Here is a 15,387-nt window from a genome sequence, read left to right as displayed (position 1 = left end):
ATCTTGGGAAATTGAATCATTTGACAAAGGAACTAAAGGTGTAGAAGTGTAAGCTATAGGAGGCTCTCCTCCATTGAGTCTTCATGTGTATACTTGAAATTGGGATGATCCCAGGGATGAGAAGGACTCAAGCTAGATAAAGATGTATGATGATTGCGCACAAATATTAGGTTAGGATCTGGAAGGCAAGATTGAGGAGGGACTCATTGAGGTCAACATAACTCGAGGAATTAGAGTAGTATGGTTTAGACTCAAAAAAGTGATATCAATAGAGACAAAGAATCGATGTAAAGTAGGGCTATAACATTTATATCCTTTTTGAGGATAGGAATACCTAAGAAAATACATTTGATAGCATGAGGATCCAACTTATTCGTTCTAAAGTTGATTGATGGATAAAAGACAACCAAATATACGAGGAGGTAGGGAGAATGAAGGAGCCTTAGAGAAGATATTGAATATGGGATTTTACCAACAAGGATAGAGGATGACATTTTAGTAATGAGAGAGCAAGCCGTGAGCACAACATCACTCCAAAAAACTTTGGGGATGTTTGTTTGATACAATAGAGTATGAGTGACTTCGAGAATATGTCTGTTTTTCCATTCTACAAATCCATTTTGTTGTGGAGTATGAGCACAAGATGCTGATATCATACTAAAATTAGTCATATAGGTACTAAATTGGGTACTAAGGTACTCCTTCGCATTATCACTACGAAGTATCTTGACTGGCATATTAAATTGAGTCTTTATTTGAGAGCAGAAGGCACAAAAGATATTGACCAAAATGATCTTTCATTAAATACAACAAACTCTTGCTGGAGTAGTCATCCACAAATGTAACAAAGTACCAAAATCTTAATTTCGACATGACACAACTAGGACCCCAAACATCATAATGGAGGAGAATGAGAAGGACTATTTTCCCATTTGTTGACTTGGGAAGCAAAGGAAACAAGCTGATGTTTTCCAACTAACAAGACACACTCAAGACTAGACATAGAACTCAAGGTAGGAACTATCTATTTCAATTTGTCTTAGGAAGGATGACCAAGGCAACAATGGATTTGAAGTAGTGTAGTAGCAGTTGTGTAGGAAATGGGAGAAGAGAGCGACTCAAAGTAGTAAAATCCGCAAGCCTCACATCCTATGCCAATTATCTTCCTCGTCTTTAGATCCTGAATAACCACAAAATCAAGAAAGAAGGTTACAGAACAATTTAGTGCCTTTATAAGCTTACTAACTATCATGAGATTGAAAGGGGACTTAGGAATGTACAAAACAAAAGAAAGAGAGATGGAGGGAGTAGGATTTACTGTTCCTATTCCCTCAACTATACTTGTGGACCCATCAACGAGGGTAACTTGAGGTAAATTTTAAGGATACTAGAGGGTAGAGAAGAAGTTGTTTACACCTGTCATATGATCAGTAGTAGTAGAGTTGATAATCGAAGGACTAGTGGGAGAGATACCAGATGACATACAAACTATAGGATTACCCTTCTGAGCAAAAGATGCAATGTGATGAGATGCTTGTTGGGATGCGTGATACTATAGGAACATTGAATACCTCTGAGACAGTTATAGTGCGTTGTTCACTTGAACAAACTCTTGATGATTAAAACACACATTTGGGATTTGAGGACGCCATCCCAACATTCACACAACCTCGATACAGCCACAAATCAGAAATAGATAGCAAACAAAATGCTCTTGGGATTCCAAAGTGAACTTCAAGACCAACCGAAACAACCACAAGTGAAGTTCCAGGCGAACCAAAACAATCACAAATGACTCAATCACTGATTCAACCACGAACAATTTACTAACAACTGGTCATAGCACTGCCATAGACCTACGAAATCAATGTATAAACACTACCACGGCTCCATGAGATGTAGACACAGTCCCAAGAAACCAACACACAGATCTAACAGTACCAAAGAGCCTTTATACAGTAGCAAATCAGAAATACACAGCGAACAACAGCCTCCAGGAATTCATATACACCATCCCAATACACAACATTTGACAACTAGAGCAAACCACAAGCACACAACAAACAAGATAAAAACGAATCAAAGAACAGAGCAATGCCACTATTTCAGGCCTAAGTGAACTCAATAAACATTGACCAACAGCTTTGGGCATTAACAAACAATCATTCCTAGAATGTGGCGCATGAACTACTAAAAAAAGTGAACGAAAAAATGAAAAACGACTTGGTATTGGTGTGAGGAAGCACTCGAGACATTTGGGGAGAAATCGGAGCAAAATGGCTGCTCAAAAAGCATCTCACGCATTGGCGCGTGGGGTCGGCACTGCTGGCTGGTGCATGGAGGCTCCTCTGGCTGTGAAATTTTGCAGGCTAGCAGATTGGCAGGTTCTGTGGCTTGCTATGTGGTTAGTTTTTCAAAATATGAGTTATTTCTTCAGTTGTTGAAGAGGAGAGCGGCATCCAGGATCTTTCCAGTGACTGCAGCTTTTTCCAGCAGCTCCTGAACCTGCTCCTGCACTTTGGTGATGCTGATGATCCTTCTACAGTAGCAGGTTTCATGGTATTATGATGTTTAGGGTTTGATTTAGCAGTGGTCATGCAATTACAGTTTAGTTCAGATCTTGCTCTGATACCATGTTGAATAATTGGGCAAAATGGCAGAGACCTAGCCTCAATGATAGGTCCCTCCCTCTATCTATAATGCAGGATTTTAATACCAATGGCCATAGTTCCCTTACTAACACTTAAAACATAACTTTAACATGTACTAATAATGCTAAATGACCAAATAACCATTAACAGTATTGACAACATCATTTAGTACTTGTATTGACAGATTTCATGAATATCCTGTAACATGACAACAACTATATTTGAAAATGTATCAAGAAATCTATGCTTATAGTTTTTTTTGGCTTCACAATTTTCTAATTAATGTTGTCAGAATTTTTCCATTTAAATTGAATTCTAGAAATCTTGGCTAATGGTAGGGAAGCTGGTAAATACTTGTGTAAATGTGAACAGTCTGGGCTTGGAATCTCTTTCTTCACAGCTTCTAGGATTTGCTCTTAAGAAGTGCTCATGCTCCATTTTCTCCCTTTTTAGCTTTGGAAGTAATGAATTGTTTTGTTACATCTGGAGGATTTTCTTTTTCACATTCTTTGAATGCTAGTTTTATGACTGATATATTTGGTCCCCATTTCGCAGCACTTTTGAAAAAAGTGTTTGTAGAACTTATCACTTAAGGGATTTTTTTTTTTTTTTTGCGTTAAGCTGTGCTTAAGACAATCTGAAATTCTTTGCGCTGAATCCAAAAGAAAATTCACAAGATTGTTGTTGATGTGAGCGTGAGTGGTGTGAGAGGTTACCTCGACATTGTTGATTACTTTATAGCCAATCTTGATTTTGGTTTGAAGAATTCTTGCAATCCCTCGTTGCTCTTCATTGATTTTGTTATTGGTGTTAAATTTCTGGCATCAAAAGGTACTTACTGCGTATTTTCAGTCAGTTGTCATTGCTTTTTTAGTAGGGCACCAAACTTTTGACTGGAATTCAACCTAGCTGTTTTAGCTGCTGGTGAGATCTTCTCCTCTCTTGATTTTTTTTTTCCTTCACCTCAATTGTTGGTTATTAGAATGGATTTTGTGTTTTCATTTTTGGAGACTTAAGATATGCATGTAGATGTTGTGTTTTCAATATGTAGCCTTAACATATACTTTTTTGTGTTTCTTTTTGCAAATCTTGATTTAATTTTTTTTTTCAAAAGTACATTTTTAATGTAGATCAATTTTCTTTATGTTTAGATTGCTCATGGTAGGTGGTGTGGGTTTTTAGTTCTTGCTGTGTTGTCTATGTGAAATAAGTTTGTGTTAAAAAAAATAAAATTGAATTTGCATTTCGCCTGTGTAACACAAATTATCTTCGTGCACACAACTGATCCTAAGCCTAGATAGAGGATTAAGGTTGCATTAGGTAGCTGACAGCCAACGTAAAAATTGTCAAATCTATATATTATGATTCATTACCAAATCCACTCAGGTTAAGGGGATAGACCGGGTCCATATATAAGGGAAAGGGCTAAGAGTTAGCACAAGAAACTAAGATTAGATTAGCAACTTGGAATGTAGGCACCCTTACGAGCGAAAGCATAGAAATAGTGGAAACAATGTTTAGAAGGAAAATTAACTTAATTTTCCATCAAGAGATGAAATGGGTAGGAGAGAAAGCTAGAGAAATTGAAAAAATCAGGATTTAAACTTTGGTACACAAGAAAAGAGAAACATAAAAACGAGTTGGGAATTATTGTAGACAAAGACCTAAAAGATAATGTAAAGATGTTAAAAGAATAGGGGATAGGATCATTATCATAGCTTTAGGCTTGGAGAAAGTAAATGTCATCGGTGCATATGCTCACCAAATAGGCTAGCAGAAAAATCTTAAAAGATAATTTTGGGAAGATATGAATAGTATTTTACAAGGGATACCAACATTTGAAAAGACATTCATTAGAGCTGATTTGAATGGACACATTGGAAAAGATGATATAGGTTATGACAGGATACATGGAGGACATGGATATGGAGACAAAAATAAGGCCAGTGATAGAATTTTAGATTTTGCCATGTCATATGATTTAATTATATTGAAAATTTGCTTCATAAAAAGAGAAGAACGCTTAATAACTTTTAAGAGTGGGCAAAATAAAATCCAAATAGATTTCTTCTTAACTAGGAAGGGGGATCATCTATCGTGTAATTGTAAAGTTATTCCAGGTTAAAGTTTGGCTACACAACATAAGGTCCAAATATTAGATATATATACTAAAAAATGGAAGAGGAAGAGTAAAGTAAATCAACACAACAGGATTAGGTGATGGAGCTTGGAGGGAGAAAATATAGTAAAATTCAAAAATAAAATTATCAAAAAGTGTGATTGGATAGTAGAAGGTAAGGTAGACTCTAATACCGTTTGGAATAAGATGACTACCTTTATTATAAAGATAGCAAAAGAGATTTTAGGTGAGTCCAAAGGAAGATACTTGGGTGGTAAAGAAAGTTGGTGGTGGGATCAGGAAGTCCAAAAAGCCATTAAGACAAAAAGAAACTGTCATAAAATATGGTAAAGTTGTAGAAATATATAAAACCTTGAAAAGTATGAATAGGAAAGAAAAAATGCAGAAAAGACCATTAGTGAAGATATACATAGAACTTATGATACTATATAATAGACTAGATATAAAAGAAGGAGAAAGAAATTTAAAAACTTGCTAGAGCTAGAGAAAAAAAAATGCAAAGATTTAAGTAATGTAAAATGTATAAAGGGCAAGAATGATAATGTCTTAAATATAGAAGAAGGCATAAAAGAGAGGTGGCAGAAATATTTTGAGAAGTTGTTTAATGAAAACCAAAATGAAAATGGAATTTGGAAGTGAGAGATGAGGAAAAATCTAGAAATAGGAGATTTATTTTCAAAATTAGAGTCATTGAAGTTAAGATGGCTTTGAAAAAGATGAAAAATGAAATCGATAGGACTTGATGGCATACCAATTGAAGTTTGGAAATATTTTGGGGATAAGGAAGTATATGGTTAACTAATCTATTTAACATTATTCTAAGAACCAAAAACTTTTGGAGAAATAAATAAAAAGCATGTTAATACCTTTATACAAAGTAAAGGCTATAGTCAAAATTGTAATAATTATCATGGAATTTAGATTGAGTCATACGACTCATACAATGAAACATTGGGAAAGGGTAATTGAAAAAAGAATAAGACTAAAAACAAGGGTTTCAAATAATCAATTTGGTTTTATGCCTAGAAGATTGACAACAAAAGCTATTTATCTTTTAAGAAGATTAATGGAAAAGTTTAAAGAAAAGTGACTTGCAATATTTTTTATTGACCTTGAGAAAGCATATGATAGAGTATCTAAGGAAGTTCTTTGGTGGGTCTTAGAAAAGAAGAGGGGTACTAGATATATTGATGTCATTAAGTATATGTACGATAGAATAATAACTAGCGGTAGGACTATAGGAGGGGAATATATAGATTTTCTAATCACAATTGGTGTACATCAAGGTTCTTCTTTGAGTGCTTTTTTTTTTTAATTTTAGTGATTGATGAACTCACTAAGAATATCCTAAATGATATCCCTTGGTGTATGTTGTTTGCAAATGATATTATCTTGATTGATTAAAGTAAAAGTGGAGTGGAATCTAAGTTAGAACTTTAGAGAACCACTTTAAAGTTTAAAGATTTTAGGATCAGTTGGAATCAAATAGAATTTATGAAATGTAATTTCAGCAATGTAAGGAGCAGTGGAGAGAGGATTAAACTTGATAATCAAGAAATTAATAACATTTATAGATTTTGTTAGCTTGGATCTATTATACAAGCAAAAGGGGAAATTGAAGAAGATGTAATACATAGAATTAAAGCAGGTTGGGTAAAATGGAGGAGTGTGTCAAGCGTGTTGTGTGATTGAAGAATACCTTTAAAATTAAAAGGAAAATTCTACATGACGGCTATAAAGCTAGCTGCAATCTATGGTTCAGAATGTTGGGCAATGAAGAAACAATACATACAAAAAGTAAAAAATATTGGAATGCGAATATTAAGGTGGATGAGTGGTATAACATTAAAAGATAAATTAAGGAACGAGCATATGTGCAATAATCTATGTATAGTACCGGTTGAAGATAAGATAAGAGAGGGCGGCTTAGATGGTTTGAGCATTTGAAACATAGGCCTAGTAGCACATATGTGAGGAGGAGTGAGTTAGTTGTTGTTTTGGCGTGAAAAAGGGTAGGGGTTGGCCTAAAATAACTTAGAATGAGGTAGTGAGGAAAGATTCAATAGCTCTTAATCTAGTAGGGAAAAATGCTCTCGATCTTGTGAATTGGTAGAAAAGGATTTATGTAACCGACCCCACCTAGTAAGACTTAAGGCATGTTGTTGTTGTTGTAGTACTTATCACTTGAAAAAATTGTTGTGTTCAATAACTGTTGTTTGACATGTTTAAATTTTTTTTATTAAATTTCTATATAAAAAAAAGTGCTTATTATATGAAGTACCTAAAAAAATTCATAATTGGAGTGAATTCTTATAATCAACCTAGGATAGCAGATAGCTTATGGCAATTTTTATAAGCACTGTTATGCTTATGGCTATTATTTGATGTGTTTGGTTGGAAAGGAACAATAGAATAATCAAAGGTGTGGCTACTGCTGACAATTTGCTTTCGAGTGGTATATTTGTGTTGCTGTGGTTGTCAGCAAATGGTGTTATCATGTTTCTCTAGGAGACCTATAGTGGGATTGGTTGGCTCTGCCACATTGAGTTTGGTTCTTGGTTTAGGTTGTGTTCTTTGTAACTAGTTTGTATTGATGAAAATGGAGGATTTCTTATTCTCCCTGTTTTTTCTTTTTTTCTTTTCCTTTCTCTCTCTTTTTCTGATGTACATTCTTCTCCCTTTTAATACACTCCTTTGTCAAAAAATATAAGCACTGCTGTTACATTTGGCATAAAAAGATTCATGTATCCGACCCCACCTAATGATACTTAAGGTTTGGTTTGTTGTTGTTTTTGCTTCTTTTACGACATGGGGGCATTATTATTAAAAATTTAAAATAACTTATAACTTTTAATAAATTGTATAATCAAGTTCTATAGATAAATATATTTATTAAATCTTAATAATTATAAGTTATAATAATAATTTTTAATATTGTTCATATGTTTTATAATTTTGTCTTTTTATTCGTGGATTATTAAAATATATAAATTAGTTTAATAGAAATATTTATTTATTAAATTTAATATGTTAAATATATAATTTTATATAAATATATAAAATAAATTTTATAAATCAAACTTACAATTTTTATAATTTAAATTTTAAATTATTATTTTAATAACTATAAAATATAATTTAATTATAATTTTAATATTATTCTTATAACTAAAATATATTTAATAAATTATATAATTTAAAGATTTTTATAAATAAATATATTATTAAATTGTAAAAACTATAAATTATATTTTAATAATCATAATATACATCACATATTTTTAGTCAAATTAGTAGTATATTATTATAGTTAAATTTATAATAATTTGCACTTATTTGTAATGCTTATGTTTCAATTATTTATTTTTTTTCACATGAGCTACGACAATTTATTCAAAGATCAAATATATGCAGCTTTAGTTTAAAGTTTACTAATTATAAATGTGAGTAGTGAAATAATATTTATTTTATAAGTACTTATGACTAGTAGTTTCTAACTGACACACCAGATAATACTTATTGACTTTCAGAACTCATCCATTTCAGCACTTATCAAAATTTCAACTTTTCAGTTCAGCACGTACTGATAAGTGGTTTCAAATGAATATTCATTATGATAAGTGGTCCACCCCTTCCCCAGACCCCGCATACGCGGGAGCTTGGTCCACCGTATAATTTTTAATGAGGGCGATTGACATGTCTGCAACTGACCAGGTAGCAGTTCAACATGGGGAGAGATCTAAACTTCTTATGAAGTTGCCTAATTTCTTTTGCCAAAGGTCACAGTGTGACACATGGGGCATTGACATCTTTAAATGTCTAGGCACAAGAGTGTTGAAGCATTGCACTCACTAAATGGTGCTTTATGGTACACCTTCGCCTAAATTGTATTTACATGTGACAGCATTTGGAAAATTTTCAGATATCCTTAACCTTGACATTCAAATATTTCATCCATCAAGAAGGGGTCCAGCAACAATTTTAGTTTTGGGATTTTCTATCTACCCTCTTGGCCATGGTTAAAAATTGGTTTCTGGTGTTTGACTTAGATGTTTGTTGATTCAAGATACATTAAGAAATTTTGTTATTTTAGCAAAGGATTTTAGTTCCCAAGAGTTGCAGGCTGCTGCTAGCTGGAGTTCCTGTTGACAATGTTGCTTTTTGAATGTATATAGAAAATTGAAGTACATATTGTACAATCCCTGTCACCTGTAATCCTGGTTCTGCTGTTTGGATGAATATATTATCTGCATTTTTTTTTCCAGTATTTCATGTAGTGTACAAATACAGGATTGAGGTTCAACAGTTTGATAAGGCAGACTTCGATTTTTTAATGCTAATATTTTTGGTCTTCTTCATTATGCCATTGCAGGACTATGCAAACAGCTGTTGGAGTATTTGGTGGTGAGGGCTACACTAATAGGACGGATGTGTTACCATTAATGGTGGCAAATGCAGGAAATAGTGACCGTGCTGCAATTTCAAGTCTAAACTGCCCTCCATTTATTGCAGTTGAACTTTGTCGAGAGCATTTGGTATGTGTTGTATATGTCTTCATTTACATTTCTGTGGCTCAGGAGAAGTTGACCATGTCATTTATGCCCAAGATTGTCAAGTAGTTACGGATTTTAGCTCCATTATGCATCCATACAGTGAAGTATAATTAAATTCTTCTGTATCTAAAAGAGCTCTGAATTTCTTTTATATTTTCTGCGCAAACAGTCAGAGGAGGAAAATATTCTCTATACTGGGAATTTATTATTTTAGCCGGGGGGGGGGGGGGGGTGGTGCTCTTAGATAAAAATAATTAGTCTTTGGAAATACATGCTTGCACTAAGGTTTGAGAAAATGATCTTATTACTACATATGAGGTGTCAGTCTTATTTTATGTAGTCAGTAAGCCTGGGTAGTAAGATGTGTGCTCTGTTTTGCACACATACTACCTTAGTTGCCATGATTGTGATGCTTTTGAAGTGCTTTCAGGTATTCGTAATGGTGGAGTTCGAAGCTCATTAAAAAGGAGGGCAGGGGATTAGAGAATTTGGAAGAGTTTGTTTAGAGTGTAAATGTATTTACTTATAACAGAAGAATTTGAAGTCTATTAAACTGGGTGGGAGCAGGTTTGGAATGAATATTTTGTAGAGTGCAAATGGACAAAGAAGTAAACAAGAAATGGAATAATGATGAAATTTATTATTTTGTATGGGTTATGGAAGTGCAATCTTTAAGGATGCATGCAAATCAATATATAAGCTTGAACTTTACGTATAAAATAGATGTTAATATATTTGTGCTTTTCAAAGTTTACCTCAAATGATTACTCTAGGCAACTTGGAATTTCATATGGAGTTTAGATGGAGAAAGCAGGTAAACTCCCCAGGCAGTGAGTGTCAGAGTGAGGATTAAAAGTATATTATCTTAGCACGTCAAGTATAAGCTCATAAAGCTGTCTGAGTCAAACAAGGCAAAAAGTGTATTTTTTGGTCTCATGAGGAGTTCTACAGCACTGCTAGATAGGCTGCAGTAGTAACAACTATGCCTTGAGCCGTGCTATACTGGTTTCTGCTATTCTACTTAATCCAGGGTAAGATTAGTGCTGCCAACTCACTTCTAAACAAAATTCCAAAATTTTCCACCTATATTCTAATCCTGTTCAATTTCAAAAACTGTTACTCCAGTATGCGTTATCTTTTTCTCTTTTCTAGCCATGAAGATCTCTTCATATTCAAAGAGTATAAACAGTAGGAACTTGGGAGCTGTATATTTCGGACAAAACTCTTCCGGAGAATGATAAGTTATCATTCATTTCTTTGACAGGTAGATTCTGTTAAGGATATTTTTGGTGACTTGCTTTAGCCCTTGTTGCAGCAAATAATGTGAGTCCATACTTGGGTCTGTTGTGGAAGCGGACAGGACTTGACCAATGGAAATGGGAAAAAGGGGAAATCTAGTATAGTTTGGTTCTGGGCTTCTGGCCTTTTTTATTCTGTACATTGTAACTACATTGCTGTTGGCTTAATTGACACTTGGATAGTAGACGTGATGTTAAGTTGGTCATCTTATCTTGGTAGAGAAATTTGAATTAACTGTTGTTAGAAACTTATGCAAAGGCAATTCTGGGAGCTATTAAAACAGAAATAAACTCCTATTAAATGCGGTATTTATTATTTAGTGTTTTAAAAAATTTTTTATTGCTAGGAATTCAGAATCCCCGTTGAATATGGCATACATACGATTCTCAGTTACATTAGTTTTTCTGCTTGTGTGATTGTCTGTAAAGTTTGATACCATGCATTGCATTATTTTTTATTATACTTTTTTTCCCTGCAGGGAGTCCACCCTTGTGATAAGAGAAGAACCATCAGTGACTATCAGTTACTATTTCCTGCAATTGATTTTGCACTGGCAAGTACTTGGATAACTAGAATATTTTTCAGAGAAAAAAAAATTTTCATGTGATGCTTTTCATCTTATAGTAGGTGAATAGTCTTGGACGCATGATACAAATTCCAGTTAAGTTCATAGGAAGTGTTATGTTGATTAAATTTTGGATTTATATTCAGATAGATAGTGACGAGGACATACTGTGGAAGGCCAACGTTAGAGAGACAAATGAAGAAGTTGCAGCTAGGGGATTGAAGTTCTTGAACTGGTAATTACCTTGTTTAAAAACTTCCTATGATTGGACATCTAGATTTGGGATGGTTGTCTTAGATCCTCAAAATTGAAAGTGATTTTCTGATAGTTCCCTATCGATGTCTTCTGGCAACTTCAAGAGAAAATTAACTGGGACTTGAAGATATGAAACACGAGCCTCCCATTGTTTTACATCAGTTTCATTATTCTCTCGAGAGTGATTTGAAACCAAGACAGCTGCTGTAAAAAGTCACATGTGTGCCCTTTATAATTTATAAATTTAAAAAATAATGGGATCACTCATCTTTACTCATGATGCTAGTTTGACTCTTCTGAATTCAAGCTCATGGCCATCTTTACAATCCTTTTCATTCCTGCAGGCTGTGGACACGGAAGGAGAAGGAGATAGCAATAGTTACCCACAGCGGATTTTTGTTTCATACATTGAGTGCATTTGGAAACGACTGTTACCCTTTGGTCAAGAAAGAGATATGCAAACAGTATGCACCCATGACACCTTATTTTGATTAAACAATTGATAGTGCAAACCCTCATCCTTTTACACAATACATGTTCCATTTCAACTGTCTCTCTTTTCTCCTCTGGTATGTATTGAATTTCTTTTTTTATTCAACATTCTGTCTCTATATATTTTAATACAAATATTAAGGACATTGATTTTCTAACCCTTCAAAGTTGACCAAAATAAAATTCCTTTAAGTGGCTGGAATAATAAGTTTTGGTTCTCATTCTTGTTAGTATGCTTTATTCTTATTTTATACACATGCATGCATGCACATGCGCGCACACATGCACACACATCCTGTAGACAGTTGCTTGTCATTGCATGCCTTTGTATGCTTGTCCATAAAACAAAACAGCACACTTTATTTGCAATGAAGTAGCTTTCTCATGAGCTTGTGTTCTTGAAGCGCACATAAAAATTATTTTATATAAAACCATTTTCTTTAAGAAAAAAAGATGCTGAGAAAGGAAACAGATGACATAAAGTAGGAATTAATTTATTGTTTCATAGACACAATCACTCTACTGTTACACGTTCTTTGTTTGTAAGAATTGACCTTGTAGCATGTACTTGCAGCTTTGCAAATTGTGAGCTCCGCTCCATGGTCATCGTTGACAGAAGGTAAGTTTGTCAATTTCATTCCTTGGAGATATTAATCAATCCTTATTCAGGATTTGTACTGCAACTTATATCTCTGTTCCCCAGTATGACAGGGTTGGATACCTCATCAACCAACTATCCAGGAAATACTCCTCCTGGTCCAGACCTCCCTAGTGATGCTGTGGATGAGAAAAACTAAATAGAAGTGCCCAATTCTAGAATTACATATAAATGAATACAGTGCATGGCTGGCTAGTGAAGTCTTTAAAGGGTTGAAGTTGAGTGTTATAAAGAAGGGTTGAACGTCCGTGGACTCTGGATGCCGTGGTGGTTTTGGTTGGGAATTTCAAGACTAGTTCTATATGGAGATTATGGTTTGGCCAATGACGGAAGTGATGGACAACAATTATTCTTTCGGAAAGAAAATGAGATGTATTTGATTATTAGAAAATACATAGGGAGCAATGTTATGGTTGTAGCCAATGAGAGCTCTTTTCTGACCATTCCGGTAACTGAATTATGTTTTTTTTTTTTTCCCTGTTAGTATTAGAAATGCATCAAACTTGTACAGGCTAGTCTCTGGTCCTGTGTTACTGCCGTTACATGCTTATGCTCTGAAGAGTTGTTTTTCTCAACTTTTAAAAATTATCATTTCCAAATAATATTAGCATGAATGTTTGAACATTTGTATAGTTATCATTTGCTCCATGGAGAGATTAGTGGCTTAAAAAGGTGCCAACCTGTTAACTGGATTGTATTTGTCTGGTTATAATGTTTCTTCTAGGTAATGATATCCCTCTGATTAATGGTTAATTGGATCAACTATGGCAATTTTTTCTTTAAATAACATAAAGCTATGAAATTTCAAGCCCCCCAAGAATATGTTTATTCCTTGCCACTGGTGGTTGTAGCAAGCATTAGACAAGGCTGCCATAAATATATACAATAATGATTGAGAACCATTATCAAAATGTGTGCTGCATTTTTCAGGAATGAAATCTGAGGGTTTGAACACCAAACCAATTTTTTTTTTTTTTGGATTACGCACCGAGTATCTACGTGTACATTTTACGGTCCACGTAATTAATCTTGCGCCTCTTGAAGTTGATCCCACAACTTCAAAGGGAGGATAAATTCAAGAGTCCAGGGACGGAAACGAATCCGGGAGGTTTGAACACCTAACCTCGTGAGAGGCACTCTCACAGTCTGCACTATCACCTGAATCACACCTTGAGGATTAATTTTTATTTTTAATAGCAACGGCCCGAGCATGAAAATCATGTTTTTGGTGACAGATAAGAAGCAACAAACGCTTTTAGTTGAGATAGGCTCTTGAACTCCTCCAGAGGGCTACCCTAATAAAGAAAACAAATAAATAGAGGAACCAATGCTTTCCCTCAGAACATGCAGTATAAAGTAAACCGAGTAAATCCTAGTTGGCCTTCAGAATATCATAAATAGGCTCCTGAGCTCCTCCAGAGGGCTACCCTTACATAGAAAACAAACAAAAAAAGCAAGCAATGCTTTCCCCCAGGACATGCAGCAAAAAATAAACCAAGTTACTCCTGATTGGCCTTCAGAATATCATAAAATGATGCTGGCCTCTTCTTTGACCCTGCACAGAGTTCCTGAAAACACAGTATTTCATGTTATAATGCCTGAATGTGCTATATGATTATTAACAGAGTGAAGCATACATGGTTGCATGCACTACAAAGTAGATTTCTTTTATTTTATTCTGATTGACAGATTGATACCTCTACCGCAGAAGCCAAACACAATATTGAAGCTTCACCCCAAGGACGGCCAATTAATTGTAAACCTATTGGAAGTCCTTGTCTATCGTAGCCAACCTGAGCATTGAGTATGTTAAATACAAATAATGAGAAGCTAATACTTTGAAGAATTGTAAAAATTTGAGTGGTCTGATCCAATGAGCGCAGGCAAATTCTTATTCAAAGAAAAGCAAAATGAAAATTAGACCCCTTAGCAGAAAGAAGCCTCAAACTACAAGTTATGCAAGACAATATATGAGCAACATGACAACTGTAAGCTGTATATATTATTACTTTAAGGATTTATTTTTTTCGCTTTAGGTATCTTTTTTAGGTTTATAGCTCTGTAATGTATATAGCACTGGATGTCTGTACATTGGTGACTTGTCTGGAATATAACAAAAGGTAGAAGTGTTTCTGCATTATCATTTGGTATCAGATCCTCACAGCACTCGAAGAAATCACCGGTTGCTAATCTTCTTCCCTGCTCTATTTTGTCATTCTACTTCCCCATAATTACTGTGAGTCCTCTATATTGCACTGTTCTGCAAGTTGTGTGCTCTGCTCAACTCTGTATTGCATTTTTCTGCCCTGTGCTTGTGCAATGTTTTAATCTATTGAAATCTCAGTTGCATCCCTACAATTTTTATCTTGTTTTGTACAATCATGTCAATCTCAGATGAAAGGATTCAAAAAATCAGCGTTCAATTGAATGGAGGGAATTATACAAATTGTTCAAGTGTAATGAAAAATTTCCTTCTTGGTGAAGGGAGATGAGACTCTATTACTGGTACTTAAACCACCTGATCCAAAGATTCTAGATTTTCACATATCCAGTGCCAAGTGGGAAATGTAAATGCTGAGAAACTCGCCTGGTTACAGAGTTCCTTAGAACCAAGGTCTTAATTCTTCAATTTCAAAAGACGTATGAAGTTACTTCAAAACAATGTATTTTGAATCAAGATTTGCAAAATGTCAGATTACCATTTTCCTTGAAAGCTTAAGCTGTTTAGGTTGTGGGTCAACAATGTGTATCAAGTTTTAACACTCCCTTGAATG

General features: G+C 34.5%; 2 protein-coding genes across 5 annotated transcripts in view; one reads left to right on the top strand and one right to left on the bottom strand.

Moving 5' to 3' along the window:
* LOC131163995 (phosphoglycerate mutase-like protein 1) overlaps positions 1–13,237 on the top strand; it is a 34,624-nt gene extending 21,387 nt beyond the window's left edge. Inside the window, exons 4-10 of one of the 2 annotated variants that reach the window (XM_058120869.1) lie at positions 3,529–3,575; positions 9,164–9,326; positions 11,122–11,196; positions 11,355–11,443; positions 11,808–11,927; positions 12,530–12,574; positions 12,659–13,237. In XM_058120869.1, coding sequence (XP_057976852.1) covers positions 3,529–3,575; positions 9,164–9,326; positions 11,122–11,196; positions 11,355–11,443; positions 11,808–11,927; positions 12,530–12,574; positions 12,659–12,752 — 633 coding nt within the window. In that variant the 3' untranslated portion in view covers positions 12,753–13,237. The remainder of the gene's footprint in view (positions 1–3,528; positions 3,576–9,163; positions 9,327–11,121; positions 11,197–11,354; positions 11,444–11,807; positions 11,928–12,529; positions 12,575–12,658) is intronic. The other variant, XM_058120868.1, reaches the window with a different exon arrangement.
* A 546-nt stretch (positions 13,238–13,783) lies between these two features.
* Positions 13,784–15,387, bottom strand: part of LOC131163994 (fatty acid amide hydrolase) — a 79,307-nt gene continuing 77,703 nt past the window's right edge. For all 3 annotated transcript variants that reach the window (XM_058120865.1, XM_058120866.1, XM_058120867.1), the window contains exons 20-21: positions 14,311–14,406; positions 13,784–14,181 (exon numbers count right to left, since the gene is read on the bottom strand). In XM_058120865.1, coding sequence (XP_057976848.1) covers positions 14,113–14,181; positions 14,311–14,406 — 165 coding nt within the window. In that variant the 3' untranslated portion in view covers positions 13,784–14,112. The remainder of the gene's footprint in view (positions 14,182–14,310; positions 14,407–15,387) is intronic.

This window comes from Malania oleifera, chromosome 9, assembly GCF_029873635.1.
Source record: "Malania oleifera isolate guangnan ecotype guangnan chromosome 9, ASM2987363v1, whole genome shotgun sequence".
In the NCBI taxonomy this organism is placed as follows: Eukaryota; Viridiplantae; Streptophyta; class Magnoliopsida; order Santalales; family Ximeniaceae; genus Malania; species Malania oleifera.
The sequence above is the reverse complement of the archived record's forward strand: the minus strand, read 5'-3'. Positions and strand labels throughout refer to the sequence as shown.